The sequence below is a fragment of the Cibotium barometz genome, chromosome 10 (assembly GCF_041138505.1).
Source record: "Cibotium barometz isolate CiBa-2024 chromosome 10, ASM4113850v1, whole genome shotgun sequence".
NCBI classification, from domain to species: Eukaryota; Viridiplantae; Streptophyta; class Polypodiopsida; order Cyatheales; family Cibotiaceae; genus Cibotium; species Cibotium barometz.
Window position 1 is genome coordinate 51756816 of NC_141055.1, and position 15909 is coordinate 51772724.

Here is a 15909-nt window from a genome sequence, read left to right on the forward strand (position 1 = left end):
AACAGCCTCAGCCCAATAGCAATGCGGCATATTTTTCTCTTCCATCAATGCCCGCGCAATCTCAGCAATGTGCCTGTTTTTTCGCTCAGCAACTCCATTTTGCTGCGGAGTGTATCTGCATGTATACTGTCTCCGAATTCCATTCTTCTTCAAAAATTCAGAGAACTCATTGGAGAAGTACTCTCCCCCTCCATCTGACCTTAGGCACTTGACATATTTTCCTGTTTGCTTTTCAACCAAAAACCTGAAATTCTGAAAGTGAGTGAATACCTCACTCTTCTCCTTCATGAAATATACCCACACTTTCCTTGTGTGGTCATCAATGAAAGTGACATAGTACCTGCAGCCTCCCATAGAAACGGTCTTCGTAGGACCCCATACATCTGAATGCACAACATCTAGTGCATTTCTGCTCACATATCTGTTACGTGGAAACACATGCTTTGTTTGTTTCCCAAATTGGCATGCTTCACAGATTTTATGCATACCTTCCACTTTAAATTTTGGCAGCCCTGTCACAATTCCTTTTGTCTGCATAGACTTCAATCTCTGCACATTTACATGTCCTATTCTTTTATGCCATATGTCTGTGTCTGCAACAACTCCTGAACCATTTGCAAACATTGCAGCACTCATTTCAGGCATGTCTACATCCAACGTAAACATTCTGCCCACTCTGTTGCCTTTTGCAACCAACCTGCACTTGTCTTTAAAATCTTCAACATAACACCCATCAGGGTTAAACCGAACCTGCAAACCCTGCTCAATCATCTGGCCAACTGAAACCAGATTCTTTGTTATGTTCGGTACATGAAGTACATCTGCAAGGTACTTCACTTTGCCATCCTGCATAGACAATGGCACATCTCCAACGTGGGCAATTGGATGAGCAGTGTCATCCCCTGTTTCCACAAAACCTGGTCTTTCCGGGTTTTTCATTTCCTTGAACCACTCCCCATGACTCGTCATGTGGTTCGAAGCGCCTGAATCCACATACCATACATTATCCTTTTGTGCTGCATCAACATTTTCAGACATGGCATTCACGACATGTTGCATGACAAACAACCTTTCATTATCCTCATTATTTCTGCTTGAGGATGCATAGTTGTTTTGCTGCACTTTCCCATTTTGCATGTCAGCCTGCTTCTTATAACATTCAGACTGCACATGTCCAGGCTTACCACAATAGTAGCATTCACGTGCATCATTATATTGCCTTTGCCAATTTCCACGGCCTCTTTGGCTCCCCCTGCCTCTGAATTTGCCTCTTCCACCTGCGTGTTGTTGTTGTTGATTTTGGGACTGTTGTTGCTGCTGCTGCTGCTGCTGACCATAATTCTGATTACCTGTTCGGCCACCTCCTTGACCGCGTCCACGGCCTCCTCTACCTCGTCCTCTTCCTGAACTCGTGTAGAAGGCCTGTTGCTCTGAACTGTTTTTACTTTGTGAAGACTGTTGGTCTTCACCCAAGCTCTTCTCTTCGATAATCAGCATAGACACCAAATCTGTAAAGTTGGGAATGTTTTCCCGAGTCTGAATAGACGTCTTGAACGCCTTGTATTGTGGCCCGAGACCACGTAGACAGACTTCCACCTTGTCATCATCATCTACTGACACACCAATAGATGCAAGGGATTCCACAATGCCCTTTATCTTCAACGCATAGTCATTCACAGACATGCTCTTTTTCTCCACAGTATGAAGTTCATTCTTCAACTGTATCTTACGCGCCTTGGTATTTGTTTCATACAGCTTTACCAAGGTGTCCCACGCCTCCTTGGGGGACTTGGCATCCTGAATATGCCCAATCATGGTGTCCTGTATACTAATGGAAAGCCAATACATAACCTTCCTGGCTCCTTGGTTCCAGTCCTTAAACTCTTTCACATCTGCAGCAGTCGGATTTATATCCGGTATCTCTGGTGCCTCTTCATGTTCACCTTCTATGTAGTCCCAGTAGCCTTTTCCCATCAGGAAATTCGTTAACCTGAACCTCCAAGCATGGAAGTTATTCTTATCCAGCTTCTCAGCCACAATCTGTGTTATGCCATCATTAGACATCTTGCCAAACACACAATTTCACCAGAAACTGCACTCTGGTTTTTCTGCACAACCTGCAGTATTTCTGCACAGCGGTACTGTAGTACTCTTAATTGTCACAACCAGTGACTTCAATGTGCATACATACACCCAATGGCAACTGTAGACCTCTTTGCAGCACCCACAGTGTCTGCACAGTCAATCTGTCTTCCTGCAGTTCGTAAAACAGAGTTCTGCAGAGAATCGATGACTTACCCGCAGTGCTCGAAATCGCCTGCTTTCTGAAACGGAGGTCCAGACGCGCCCGAAACGCGTTTTCGGCCCGAAAAGTGCAGTCCAAAGGACTGAATAGTTGCCCTATAGCTTCACTCCCGCGAAGAAAGCTCCTCAATCGGAGATCGTTTGCCGGTGCCTCCCGTAGAGCTCCCGACAAGGGTGTAGTCACCAACACAATAGGGAAGAGTAGTTGCAGCTCTTACCCTCGTACCGCTTCCTGTGGTTCTCTTGCTTGCAGCTCAGCCCTTAGCACGAACCAGGCTCTGATACCATGAAAAGATGCAGGGGGGAAGAGAGCTTGAGCTCTTGCAAGCACACACACACACTCACAAAACCCTAATAGAGAACACACAAGGTGAGAGGCTGAAAATCTTCTTCTTCTCTACACAACACTCAACACACCATATACAAGAATAAGAGTACACACAATATGAAAGGTACTCAACCAAATACATACACGGGTTCTCTATAGTGTGAACCCGACTAAATGAGCTGGCGCTATAACTATGCCAGTCTCTAGAGTGGCTGTCACACAGCCTGTCATCCCACTGGCCGCATATCACCCAAGATCTCACCAACCATGCCAGTGGTGTAAGTGTGGGGCCTATCCCCCAGGCGGGTCATCAGTGTCCACCGCCTCACTAGAGCTCGATATCTCAACATCATGGACAAACCTTGTCTTTCTGTTGTGGTATAATTCTTCTCAGCATTGTTCAACTGTCGACTAGCATATGAGATTGGGAAATCCTTATTATGTTCTCTCGATTGAGCCAAAATACATCCAATTGCAAAGTTTGAAGCATCAATATGGACATGAAAGATTTGGTTCCAATCTGGTGCCCGTAAGATGGGTGTAGACACTAATGCTTGCTTCAACTTTTCAAAGGATTCCTCACACTCGTCAGTCCAATTAAACTTTACAAGAAGAGCATATAATGGTCTGGCTAGGACAGCGTACATGTAGATGAATCGACGATAATAGCCACAATGTCCCATGAATATTTGTACCCCTTTAGGGTTGATAGGCCGAGGTAATGAGACAATGACATCAATTTTATCCACATCTGTTGAAATCCCATTGCGAGAAACAATATGGCCCAAAATTTTCCCTTGTCTTACCATGAATTTGCACTTGTCAGGATTCAAGCATATACGATAAACTTGACACTTTTGAAACACAAGTCTGAGGTGTTCTATATGATCATCACGCTCTTGTGAGTGAACACATAAATCATCCATGAAGATCTCAAGAAATAGCCTAAGGTACTCCTTGAATACATGACTCATTAACCGCTGAAAGGTTGCTGGTGCATTTGTTAGACCAAATGGCATAACACGATAGGCAAAGATGCCATCTTCAGTAGCAAAGGTTGTCTTGTGTTGATCCTTTGGATCAATTGACACTTGATTGTAACCGGAGAATCCATCCAAGAAACTATATGCCTTTTTCCCTGCAACTCGTTCCAAAACATGATCCATGATTGGAAGTGGGTAATGATCACGTACAGTAGGTGCATTTACCTTCTTGAGGTTTACACATACTCGAAGTTTTCCATTTTTCTTGGGCACCACTACAATAGGGGATACTCATTCAGTGTGTTCAATCTCATAGATAAATTTGGCCTCTAAGAGCTTGTCTATTTCTTCTTTTATCTTTCATGCAAAATTCTCATTGTAAGTATAAGGACGTTGCTTGGAAGGCTTTGCATCCTCTCGCAATGGAATTGTTGACATATGCTTGGATCAACTCCTTTGAGGTCTTTATATCTCCAAGCAAAAACATCGCGATACTCCTTTATTGTTTGAATTAATAACTTCTCCTCATCTAAGGAGACAAGTCTGTGGCAATCCACACATAGCGAGGCTCTTCTCCTAGCTTAGCGATATCAATTTTTTTTGCATCTTCTGGACCATCATATGAAACCCCTGGCATGCTTGGCTTTTATCGCATGGGCTGTCAAAGAACAATCTTCCGATCTTGAAGAGTGTACTGTGTGAAGTTGGGGGGAACATTGAGACCTTGTTCTTGTCCACTTGAGTCATCACTTATTGAAGACCATGCGGTTTTGAGCTCTTTTTTGCAATCTTGCATTAGAGTTTTTTGTTCAACCGTTATCTTTGCACTTCTGACACTCTCTTTTGAATCGGTTTGAGACTTGAGTTTTTGTTTTGGTCTCTTTGTTTTTTTACGATTTTTGCTAACAGTTTTTAGCTTTTCTCCTGGTTGGAATCCATCTGATCGTTTTACTTGGTCTTTGATACTATCCTGTGCTTGGACATAGTATAGATAACCATTCTTTCCTGAGAAGTGAGGTGGTGGTCGAGAGTGTTCATTCTTAAACTCCTCGTCTTCTTTTTGTATTCTCTCACATCGTTCCCTCTCATCTTGTTTACGGATTCTCTTATGGCTCTTACAGCATTTACGTTTGGGTCGGCTTTGAGGGATCTCTATTTGAACCTCCCTTCCTCTCAAGAGTAGGCGTACCTTTCCTAACTCTTCCTCGGGGATTATCACATCATCATCAAAATCAGAGTCCCATCCATCTTCCTTATCAGCATCCTTAGCAGATTCGAGTGTTAAATCCTCCATTGAGACTTCCTCTACATGCAGTGCTGTTGTGGATGCACCCCCATAGTACAAATCATCTAGAAGGTCACGTGGTTGTACCATTCGTATAGGAATAATGTCATATCCATCTGAGTCACAAAATTGAATTGGCTTAGGTAAAGCACATGTCGATAATGTTGCAAGGACATGACTCCATTCTAGGGGATCAATTAAGTGCTCAGGGAAGGGTTGTGGAATGTATGCCTCATTTGATACACTTCGATTACCCTTAAGTCTCTCAGTGTTGAAATCCTTACATGAGGCTCCACACATCCACAGATATTCTCGCCCATCTGACAATGTGAGTCTTGAGCCCTCCGATGAAGCAGAATCAAACTCATCTATTGGAGACCTTGTTACATCACGATATGAGTGATTCTTTAGGTTCACCCTTGTGATGACAGAATCATATCGGAGGTACAAATAATTGTATCCCCAATCTTGAATCATTTGAATTTGTCGCATGAATGGTCTACCCAATATCACTTCATAGTTTGGATGCTTTCCAAAATCCACTACTGCAAATGTGTGCTCATATTCAATCCCACATGTGGTACTCCTAATAGCTAGTTTGCCCCACTTTTCCCAAATGGACCTTGTCACAATGCCCACTCCTGCACCACTATCAAGTATTGCAGTTGAAGCAACTTTTCGCACTTCTAATGGGAGGGTAGCATTTCCCTAATCGTCCTCACAAAATTTTCCTACTTTGTTGATAGGAACTGGCATAACATGCTTTGTCTTAGGGTGTATAGTATATTGATGGTGACCCTTTTGTAGCAATACCTGCTCTGACAAACATGTGGCAATATCATTCCACAACTCTGGTCGAAGCTTTATCAAATCATGCAAAGGTAAGGTACAAGCCACTGGTGCTGACAAAATAGCTTGCACGATACTGATATCCATCTCCTTTGTCAACCTTCTATGCATGGAGGGTATCCTCAAGGTTTGAGAACCGTTCTCATATTCTCCCAAATAAGATGGTAAGGTTTTCATTGTATGCTTACTTCTAGGAGAAACAATTGTTTGAACTTCCTCTTGGATGCTTGGGCGTCTAAAGTTATTTTCTGTGCCCCTGGTAAAATCCACTTCAGAGAATGGAGGTGAAATAATAGAGGACATATTCTCATTAACTTTCTCATGAACTGGTGTCCACATCTCATTTTCCATGTCCTCGTTAGCATCAATAACTTCATCATTGCATGGGAAGGCAAGACTAGGTGGTGGTAGAATGCCTTCTTTCAATGGGGTGTCAATTGGTGCAGACTTCTCGCTATGAGCTTGTGAGATCAGCTCACTTTTCATTTCCCAACTTGATGACACTGCTGGTATGGTTTCTAATGTTGGCTTAAGAGAGGTTAGGCCCCGAAGGATAGGTGGAGGTGGGCCCTCAAGTATTGATTGAGCTTCCCTAATGAGTTGCTGATGTACAGCTAGATTGATTTTTTCCTCACGAGGGTTTGGGTATTCTCGAAGCTTCTTGGGTAGCTCAGATAAAGCTGCAATGTGACTTCTATGAGCATCAATGATGGCATCTAGAGTCTCGTTCACCTTATCCACAAAAACAGAACTCCCATAACTATCCTCGGTTGTACTAGCCTCATCTTGTTTAGCACTAGGCCCAGGTTGAGGTTGATGCTCCTCATGCACTTCTTGTTGGGATGTAAAAGCTTGATCCTTCATGTTTTGTTTAGAGACTTCTTGAGAACTACTGGATGCACTCTTAGTTTGCTTATTGCGGTTCTTTTTCCTCCTAGTGGTCCTTTTTCTATTGGAATGTAGGGTCTTGTCCACTAGATTTGCCTTTGCATCCCTAGTTCGAGGTGTCTCATCACAGTCTGCATTTCAAGAGGTATGCATTTTCTTGTAGTAGAAATAGGGAGAAGCTGGGAGGCCTCAAGAGAACAATTGCATTTTACTTCCAATGAGAAATCCAAAAGGGATGCAGTGGAAAGAAATAAAGAGACATGTCACCAATCAAAAGGTATACACATGTGATAGGGCACATATCACATAAATAAACATATAGATCACCACTTAAATGGTTTGTGATATATGGCCTATCAGATGTGAAGATTAAAAATTAAATATGGAAGCTAGATAAATACATATGACACTACTACAAGATGACCCATTTCACATGCCTAGTTTCGACGGTGGTCGTTGAAATACATGTCGAAATAACGTCGCAAATCACATCAAAATAAGAGTTGCTATAAGGGGTGGAAATTCAAATTTTGAATTTGAATTTCCATAAAAAAGTGAACTGAACAGGTGTCAAAATAACCGTCAAAATGCCCATCGAAACACGCATCAAAAATAGTTTTATCAACTTTATTTCGATGTTGTTATATCAAGCCTGTATCAACACGTATTTCGACATCTATTTCAACTCTGAGAAATTTTAACAGATCTGCAGTGCCTCACTACTACAAGCATTTTCAAAAACTAAAACAGGTTCACCTCTCTCCCAAAAAATCTATGCGTTCTCTCTTCTCATCTCCCTTATCCCTAAACCCTAAACCTAACCCCTTCCCCCATCCCTTTCTTGCTTTTTTTTTTGTATGTGTGTGGTACTAACATGCTCTATTTTTTGTTTATTTTTTAGGTTCTATTCTCTCCCCCGAATTTGTGCAAGTTTTCTCCTCTTACCTCTCACCTCCCCCATCCCTAAATCCAAAACCTAAGCCCTTCCCCCATCCTTTTCTTGCTTCAAAGTTTTTGTATGTATGTGGGCTAACATGCTGTGTTTTTTGCTTGTTTTGTAGCTTCTAATTGGCCTCATGTTGCACCTTTGAGATTCCAGGTAGCCCTTATCCTTTTCTCTTATTTTTTATTTATTATTTACCTTGGGTGTTGGGGTTTAGGATTAGATTAGGCTCAAGCATTCATGCATCTACCTTAAGCTTAATGCATAGATTAAGCTCTATGCATATAGCTTAATCTCTACATTAAGCTCTATGTATAGATCTTAATCTATACATAGAGCTTAATGTAGAGCTTAATCTATGCATAAATCTTAATCTATGCATAGAGCTTAATATATAGATTAAGCTCTATGCATAGAGCTTAATCTCTACATCAAGCTCCCTGTATAGATGTTAATCTATGCATAGAGCTTAATGCAAAGATTAAGCTCTATGCATAGAGCTTACTGCATGCATTAAGCTTTATGCATAGAGCGTAATCTATGCATTAAGCTCTATGATAGAGCTTAATCTATGCATAGAGCTTAATGCATAGATTAAGCTCTATGCATATAACTTAATGCATGCATTAAGCTCTATGCATAGAGAATAATTGCTACATTAAGCTCTATGCATGCATTAAGATCTATGCATAGAGCTTAATCTATGCATTAAGCTCTATGCAACATAGATCTTAATGCGTGCTCAACTACTTCCAGTTGTAGAAGATGAGATCATTTGAGAGGTTATTGCCGTGGTGGTGAATCAAAAGACACTTCTTCCCCTCAGCGCCATGAGCGCCCACACATTACGAGTTGTGAGGGGACACCGCGCTTGCACTCAATCCCACCACTTTGCCCACAAACTGCTCTACCCCCAATCTTGCTCATCCCGATACAAAGTAGTGGACGGAAATGTGGTCCTGGATGATGTTGGCAACGAGATGAATTCTCAAATTTGTGAGTTATGCCATATAGCATTTTCCCATAACTACATGACTACACGGCATAAAGTTGATAGCCCAAAGAAGGAAGGAGTCATGAATCAAATCAAGAGTGCTTTTATGCCAACACCACCAGGTAGTCAAGAGTTTCATCCTAGATGGATAAAAGATGACATGGTGAATGTGATGAAGCATTGGCACAACAACGTCACACGCAAGGTAAAGACAAGGGTTCAAAAGCCTTGGAATTGTACATAAGAGATTTGGGAAGAGGAGAGTATAAAGAACCATGAAAATCCCCAAAGGTATAAGCAGCAGAAGAAGGCTATACTGAAGTGAATGAAGAGTGTAGAGAGCTCCCATCTTGGATGCAGTGGTTGGGATGCTTTCCACACACTTTTTTTTTGCATAATGGGCATTTAATTTTTGTTAATAACTATTCATGCTTCATGCTTCTAGTAAAGAGTGGTCTGTCGTGTATGCGGAGGAAAGGTACACCCTAATGTACGGGACGTATGCCCTCTTCAATCAACTTGAGTAGGAGGGCGTCAATGTGAACTGGACGGATGTGGTGAATATGGTAAACCTCTACATTTTGCACCCCTCAAAAAGTCTTTTCCTCACTTGTCGTTTCTGAGTTTTTTCCCCTTGAATACTCTTTTTCAGGGACCAATGCCAAACCCTGAGGGAAACGATGATGATTAAGTTCTATGTATAGGACTTGGGACTCTAAATACATTTTTGTTGGCTCTATGTATAAGCATATTTTGTGTACATATTTTTGTTGGCTCTATGAGCTATGTAACTTCTTCAACTTAATAAAAATCTAAGTTTTGTGACCTTTGAGTATAGAACAAGGAAGTATTCTATAAACTTGTATACCAGTACATTTAGCTGTAGGACTGCACCTTAGTGTTCCATTATTCAAAAAATACATAAAACCTACATTTGTCGTAATGGATGTTGCTGTAAGTATCAAAATACCAGTCAGAACAAGCGTCGTTTGTCAACATCAGAAACAGTGTCGCAATAAGCGTCGAAAAGGTAGTAAAAAATAGCTATTACTTTTAATGGTTTTAATGACACGTATTTCAACACATATATACACATGTATTCCCACGTGCATATCGACGGTTCCATATCGACACTTTCAAAGATTTTTTTACATGTTTATTTCCATTAAAAAAATGTCAAAAATCAACCTGCCTGTAATAGTGTGAAAGAGGCCATTAAGATCAATGCTAGAAAGGTATATTTAAAAGTGTATGGCCATCCTATCCATCATAATCTAGATTATCCACCATTTTTTTTGCAAAGATGTTGTATATGCATTTTGTCATAGGCACTACTAGTAGGAACTTTTTCTCCAAAGAAGCTACACAAACAGTGGTAGACATCTGACAAGAAACTGTCACATTCACTCGTGAGATGAGGACCTCAATCTCACAGTGCAAGGCTTGAGATCCATGAAGCAAAAGAAGATTTGTGCTTAGAAATAAGAAGCCAGGAGACCAATCTGAAAAGGTGGAAAGATCTGGCCATAACGCCAACTGTTGCTTCATGAGAGGAGGCATCATTAAGAAGAGAGCTAGTTGCGTACCCTACAAGGAAAGTTAGATAATAAGTACAAGACGCTTTAGAGCCAAATGGGATGACATATAAGCTTTGTCTACTATATGTTGCGAGATGTGACCATTACTATCATTTATCTTGCTTGGTGTAATATATGATACTAGATAATCATTGCAAATTGTGTTAGTATGCCCTTCTTGAAGGATTTTATACAATGTTTGGTATGCAAGCTGAGTACCAGCATCTCATGGAAGTAGCTCCACAACCATTCATGGAAGTAGCTCGCCAAGAATACTATGAGATATAATAGATGGTAACAATCCACATTCATGTGCTCTTATGAAAAAGAGGATTAATGGTGGATGATCTAAAATTAGTGAGATGAAGGCTAGACTCTATTAGAATGTAGGGAAGAAATGCACACTGATGAATGTTGAATTGTATGGAGAAAGGGTTGGCCGTGTAGTTGACAACACAGGTCCATGGTCATAGTCAATGCCACTATCCATGGTATAGACTCTACCCGTCCAAGCTTATTTTTGCTTGCTTGGCCCTTGTAATGTTAGGACAATGTGTCTAATAATAATTTTTTCCACCTACTCCATATGTGAGTTGTTATGGGATTTTAGTCCACTATAGCATGTAGTGTATTTAGTAAAAAGGCAAATCTTATCTAAGTTGTCTCTAAACCATTTGGCCTCCTAGGCCACCTTTCTGTTTGAATACAGGGATGCCATGCACCCAGTTTACTCAATAATGGGGCTACTCTTCGTAATGGTTGTCGTACAAACATGATAGTATAAACTTGAGTTGTGGCTCATTTGAAAGGGTTCCTCTATTGGATTTGGACCTTAAGTGGTGGGGGTCTTCCATGGGTTCAATTTCAAGAACCCTTTATGTGCCCCTAGATTTATTCATGGAAAGCTAATTCATAGCCAAGTCCAACCTAGTAGAGGTGAATTACAAGAAGCCATTTATCACATCCTCTACACACGAAGAATAACTTTTTCTTTGATAAAAGTAAGCTTCCCTTTCACAAGACTGCAAATTAATGGGCAATAAGAGGAAATTTCGTCCTCCATGACATCGGGTAAATTTGTACTAGGGATGTTATATGGCACAAAAAGATTTGGAACAACATGTATGTAAGCCTATTTAGCTACACCGCTACACTGAGAACTTATCCTTACTCATGCTAAACTAAGGAGCATCCTAGCTAATTTCTTGACCCACTTCAAAATATGGCATAACCATTAGCTTGTGATAATGTGAAACAAACCTTGCAAGTATATTTTCTTGAATTGGGCACAAAGTTGGTTGCTTTGACTAGGTTATGATAGTTGAACTTTACACATGGATGTGGACCATATGCATGCTGACCTTTTTTCATCAGAATTGCTTTGCTGCGCACAGGGGCACATCATGCATGTGCACATACGCATGCATACACCTCTCAATATGAATGGAATAGGGGCATATGCAAATGCACACATATACAAACTTTTCTTAATATAAAGGGGTCAAGGGTACAATCATGCAAGCCTGGTGGATGGATGGGGGTAGCTTGAGGAAGACACAGGAGATGGGGACCTGCCTAAAAGGAATGTCAACAAGCGAAGTGATTTCATGGGAAGTGACGTGGGTCGCATGCTTAATGCCTAGCAAATTTAGTATCTTTAAGTAAGGAAAAAGAAAGAGGAGCCAAGCGAGTACTTTGAGCAAAAAATAAAATAAAAACGGACTCAATGTAAATGCTTGGGAAGGCAGCCCAAAATAAAAAGAGAAAGGGTCTTTAGCTCAGGATAAGGACTTGAGGGAAGGAGGTTTTACATTATATGAAACGTAATGGGCTAGAAGCCTTTTTAAAAAAAGGGAGAGATCTCCCGCCCGAGTCCCCACGCTCTTTAGCATGCATGCTTTTGTCTTCTCCCTTAGCTGGGGGTCAACCAGGCATGTACAATCAAGTGCTGCAAACTCCGTCCTCGGCATTGTGAACACGTGTAAAATTGACTGGTTTTAGCCTCACTAAGGTTCATCCTGGACTCTAGTGGTTTGTTCTTTGGTACGTGCTTTCTGTATTTATAGCTAAAAGGCTGAGCTTGAATTCAAAGCTTGAGAGCAATTAGCATCATGGCCACGCGTGGTTCTCCGCTAGTCGTCTTGCTGCTTGCAACGCTTCTTCTTGACTTGCATGCCCATGCATTAACGTCTGAGCAAGGCAGGCAGGGCGACCTAAGCGACCCTCAGGCAATGCTGCGATCCGCAATATTTTCTGTTAAATGCAAGCAGCAGCTCATCATATAATATTTCGATTAATATCTCTGAATGCGGCTACACGCATTGAAGTGATATTATCATAATGCAATGTGAGAATCGAAGTCTGATCTGTTCTGTGTGCTGCAGGCTCAACAGGATGCCATAGACGATATAGTGGATACTGCGACTGCTAACATCGACTCAGACGAGTACTACCCGCCCGGCCCCATCAGCGCCACCATATCTGAGATTTCCGCGGGGCTGCGCTTGCACACTCGTTTCATCCTCTACGACACGGGCGCATGCTTCGGTCAAGGCGTGGGCTCTATCATAGGCTACGACCTCGTACAGGTAATAGCTCTAGTCAGACTACTACTTATATTTATTTCTACAATAACGATTTTTTTCCAAAATTTTCGATCTTTCAAACAGAATTATGACGAGAAAACGCAGAGGAAACCAGAAAACAAATTCCCACTTTCAATCCTCACCGTTCACGTTCAATCCTCACACATTCACTCCTTTGTAATAAGAAGATCATCAATTGAGCAACTTCTGCTCACATTTGTATTGTTTTATTAGACGGAGCAGGAGAAGCATTAACTGAGCAAGTTTGAACTTACAATTCAGGCATTCGTCAACAACATGCTTGATGTTGTACGAAATCAAATTGCACAAGGATTCGGTTTTGGGGTCGTTGTAGAGGGGGCTAATGATCAAAATCTGCTTGAGGAAGGACTCTCTGCTCAATTCTACTATTGGGTAGAGAGGATCGGTCAAGCTGATGATGGAGCAGGAACTCCCAACACAGACGAAGCGGCAGGGCCTTCTGACAATAACCCAAATCGCCATGACGAACTCTCTGTTATCACAGGTACCCAGAAAAGAATTCTCTTCTCCTAATTAGTAATAGTACAAAATGATATGCCCCCTTTCAACTAATTAATCAGGCCTAACGGGTCTAATTAATTAATTGAAACCTTAGTTTTTTAAGGTCCCATTTCTATGTCCACCTCCAATTCCTCGTCCTTCTCCTCCTACCTCTTACTCGTCTGTCTACCACTCCTCCTCCTCCTTATCCTCCTCCCACTTTGATGCTCCTTGTCATCTTCTTACTACAATTGCGTATCACCTCTTCGAAGTATGGGTCCCAAATTTTCTTTCACATTATTTAACTAGACTTGATATGTACGCGGCTTGCTGTTTTTATACCCGCTCACAAACAATCGAGAAGGCGAATGCTCTCAAAGAAGCACGAAGCCTAAGTATCTAAGGTTGTGTTGCAAGCTTAGCATTAATTAATTAATGAGCTTAACATTAATTAATTAATGCTAAGGTTCCCTAAGTATGCTATGGCTCCCTAAGTATCTAAGGTTGTGTTGTAAGCTTAGCATTAATTAATTAATGCTTTCCAAAAAAACTTTCGGGGGACCCATTTGGTCTCTAATATGAATCCTTGATATCCACTCTTAAAATCTAATTCACTCAAAAGTGTTGACCCACCTTCTGGCATCCAACAAAACAAGCTTATATTAGAATAGAAATTTCTTGATTTGAATAGTTTTTATGAGTGCTTGGAAGCTTTCAAGATAGTTATCAAAGGGAGTGATTAGGAATATATCCATGTGGAATTTTTTTAAAAGTATCCCCCTTTTCGGTGGTCATATTTTCACATCTGCACAATTCAGAAAAAAAAAACATGTCCAAAATGTGTTCTCAACGCTTTGAAAGGTGGTACCCCCTTGTTGAGGTACTTAGATACGTGTGTCTTTCCTTTGGAAAATTTCCATTACTAACCAATTAATGTTGATTTTCAGGTGTATCTCATCTTGAAAGGTTCGATAAGAGCTCCAACACAACTATGAATAAAGCATACTCCAATGTTCGTCCTCCTTCTAGGAGTCAGCACAAGTTTCCTCTCCACGGTTTAAACAATAAAACATCCAACTCTTCTAAACTTTTGAGTGATTCAAGCATCCAAGATTGTCCACCCTATAACTATGCCCTCTTCACATCCAATTATGACATCAACGTATTGGTATCTGCTGGAGGTACCGATTTCCCTGACCTCATATATTCCCCTAGTGAGAAGTACTTTTTAATCATGCAGGCAGATTGCAATCTAGTACTCTATAACAGCAACGATGATGGAACAAAAACGCCTCTTTGGGCTTGTGGTGATGCTTGTTATGTCAAAGGCTCTAACTGTTTTGCTCGCCTTAACCTAGATGGAACTTTTGCTGTGTATGATGGGAATGGAGACAATCTATGGTTTACACCCACACAATGTTCGAGTGGCCCAGGATGTTGGTCCGACACCTTCCTTGCCGTCCAAGATGATGGAAATCTAGTTTTGTACCTTCTTGACACGGGGGCTGCCATTTGGGCAAGCAACACAGTCCAATAACACAAACATTGCAATTTACCACAAGTAGAAGTTTGTGGTCTCCCCACATGTTTTGTGAGAACCAAAACCATGTATCTCTGAAGTATTGGATCTATAATTAGAATAAGCTTTCACACCTTGTTTTGTGGATTCCTAGGCAACCTTTTAAATTCCCATACCCTTATCCACATTTGAGGTTGTAGTAAAAGAACATAATTTTATATTCTCATATATGAGTAAATGCTTTGTTGATTTTAAGAGCCACATGCAAGCTGGTTATTGCTCCATATGTAATTTACATTATACAAGTCATAAGAGTTTGTAGATGAGGTTTATTGCTCATGTAGTTTACATTGAGAAGTCATATTGAGTTTGTAGATGAGCTTTCTTCAAAGAAGGTAGTACCATGGCTTATCTTGATTATCATGAGCCTCCTTAAGCATATGGTTAATTTGTGATTAGCACTAGTCTTAGCACGATCTCAAATTGTTAACATCCAATGTCCAACACTTTCAATAGCTGCATCAATGTCATCTACCTTCTCAACCACATCATTTCCAATAGTGAATATTCTCTTTTATACATAACTTTGTTATAGGCTAGGACTTCGTGTAGTTCAAAGCTCTCACCATGTAATTGCCAAAATTGCCTTGCATATGAAATTTCTACCATAGTTAGTACTTTATATGTGTTTCTCTTTTTGTATATTGCAATCCCTTTTTCAATCAAGCTCTTAAGACATGGTTCACCTTGACCATTCTTCAAAAAGTCACCCCATAAGCATTTAGCCTTCAAGGCTGATCTTAAAACCAAAGTCTAATTATCATGCCAAGAGGGGAAAACATGACAAGTGCAATCAGCGGCCATGTATTCACTAGGAAGAATAAGAGAGCAATGTAGATTTTATCAATCTTTTATGAGGTAGAATCCCATCCTTATGACTTGAATGACATGAAATGCTCATGTAAAAGCACTTCGCATATAAAAACGCATATATCAAATGTCATTATGGAGATTGTTTTTCTTGATATTAACATATGTTGAAACTTTACACTCAAACATATAGCACCAATAGGGATCATGCAATTGATGCCTCAAAATATCATCTAAAAGTTCACCGGCTACGTGCATACGT

General features: G+C 40.8%; 1 protein-coding gene across 1 annotated transcript; it reads left to right on the forward strand.

The window, feature by feature from the left end:
* The first annotated feature begins 12256 nt into the window (after window positions 1–12256).
* On the forward strand, window positions 12257–15003 carry LOC147635038 (uncharacterized). Its single transcript, XM_086803466.1, has 4 exons — window positions 12257–12379; window positions 12536–12739; window positions 13019–13262; window positions 14206–15003. Exons 1-4 carry the CDS (start codon window positions 12263–12265, stop codon window positions 14793–14795), a joined length of 1155 nt encoding a protein of 384 aa, XP_086659592.1. The 5' UTR covers window positions 12257–12262; the 3' UTR covers window positions 14796–15003.
* Window positions 15004–15909: the final 906 nt, after the last annotated feature.

Coding starts and splice junctions, on each gene's coding strand:
- LOC147635038 (XM_086803466.1), top strand. CDS start 12,263: ATGGCCACGCGTGGTTCTCCGCTAGTCGTCTTGCTGCTTGCAACGCTT. Junction 12,380..12,535: donor GCGACCTAAGCGACCCTCAG/GCAATGCTGCGA, acceptor TGTGTGCTGCAG/GCTCAACAGGATGCCATAGA. Junction 13,263..14,205: donor CGAACTCTCTGTTATCACAG/GTACCCAGAAAA, acceptor GTTGATTTTCAG/GTGTATCTCATCTTGAAAGG.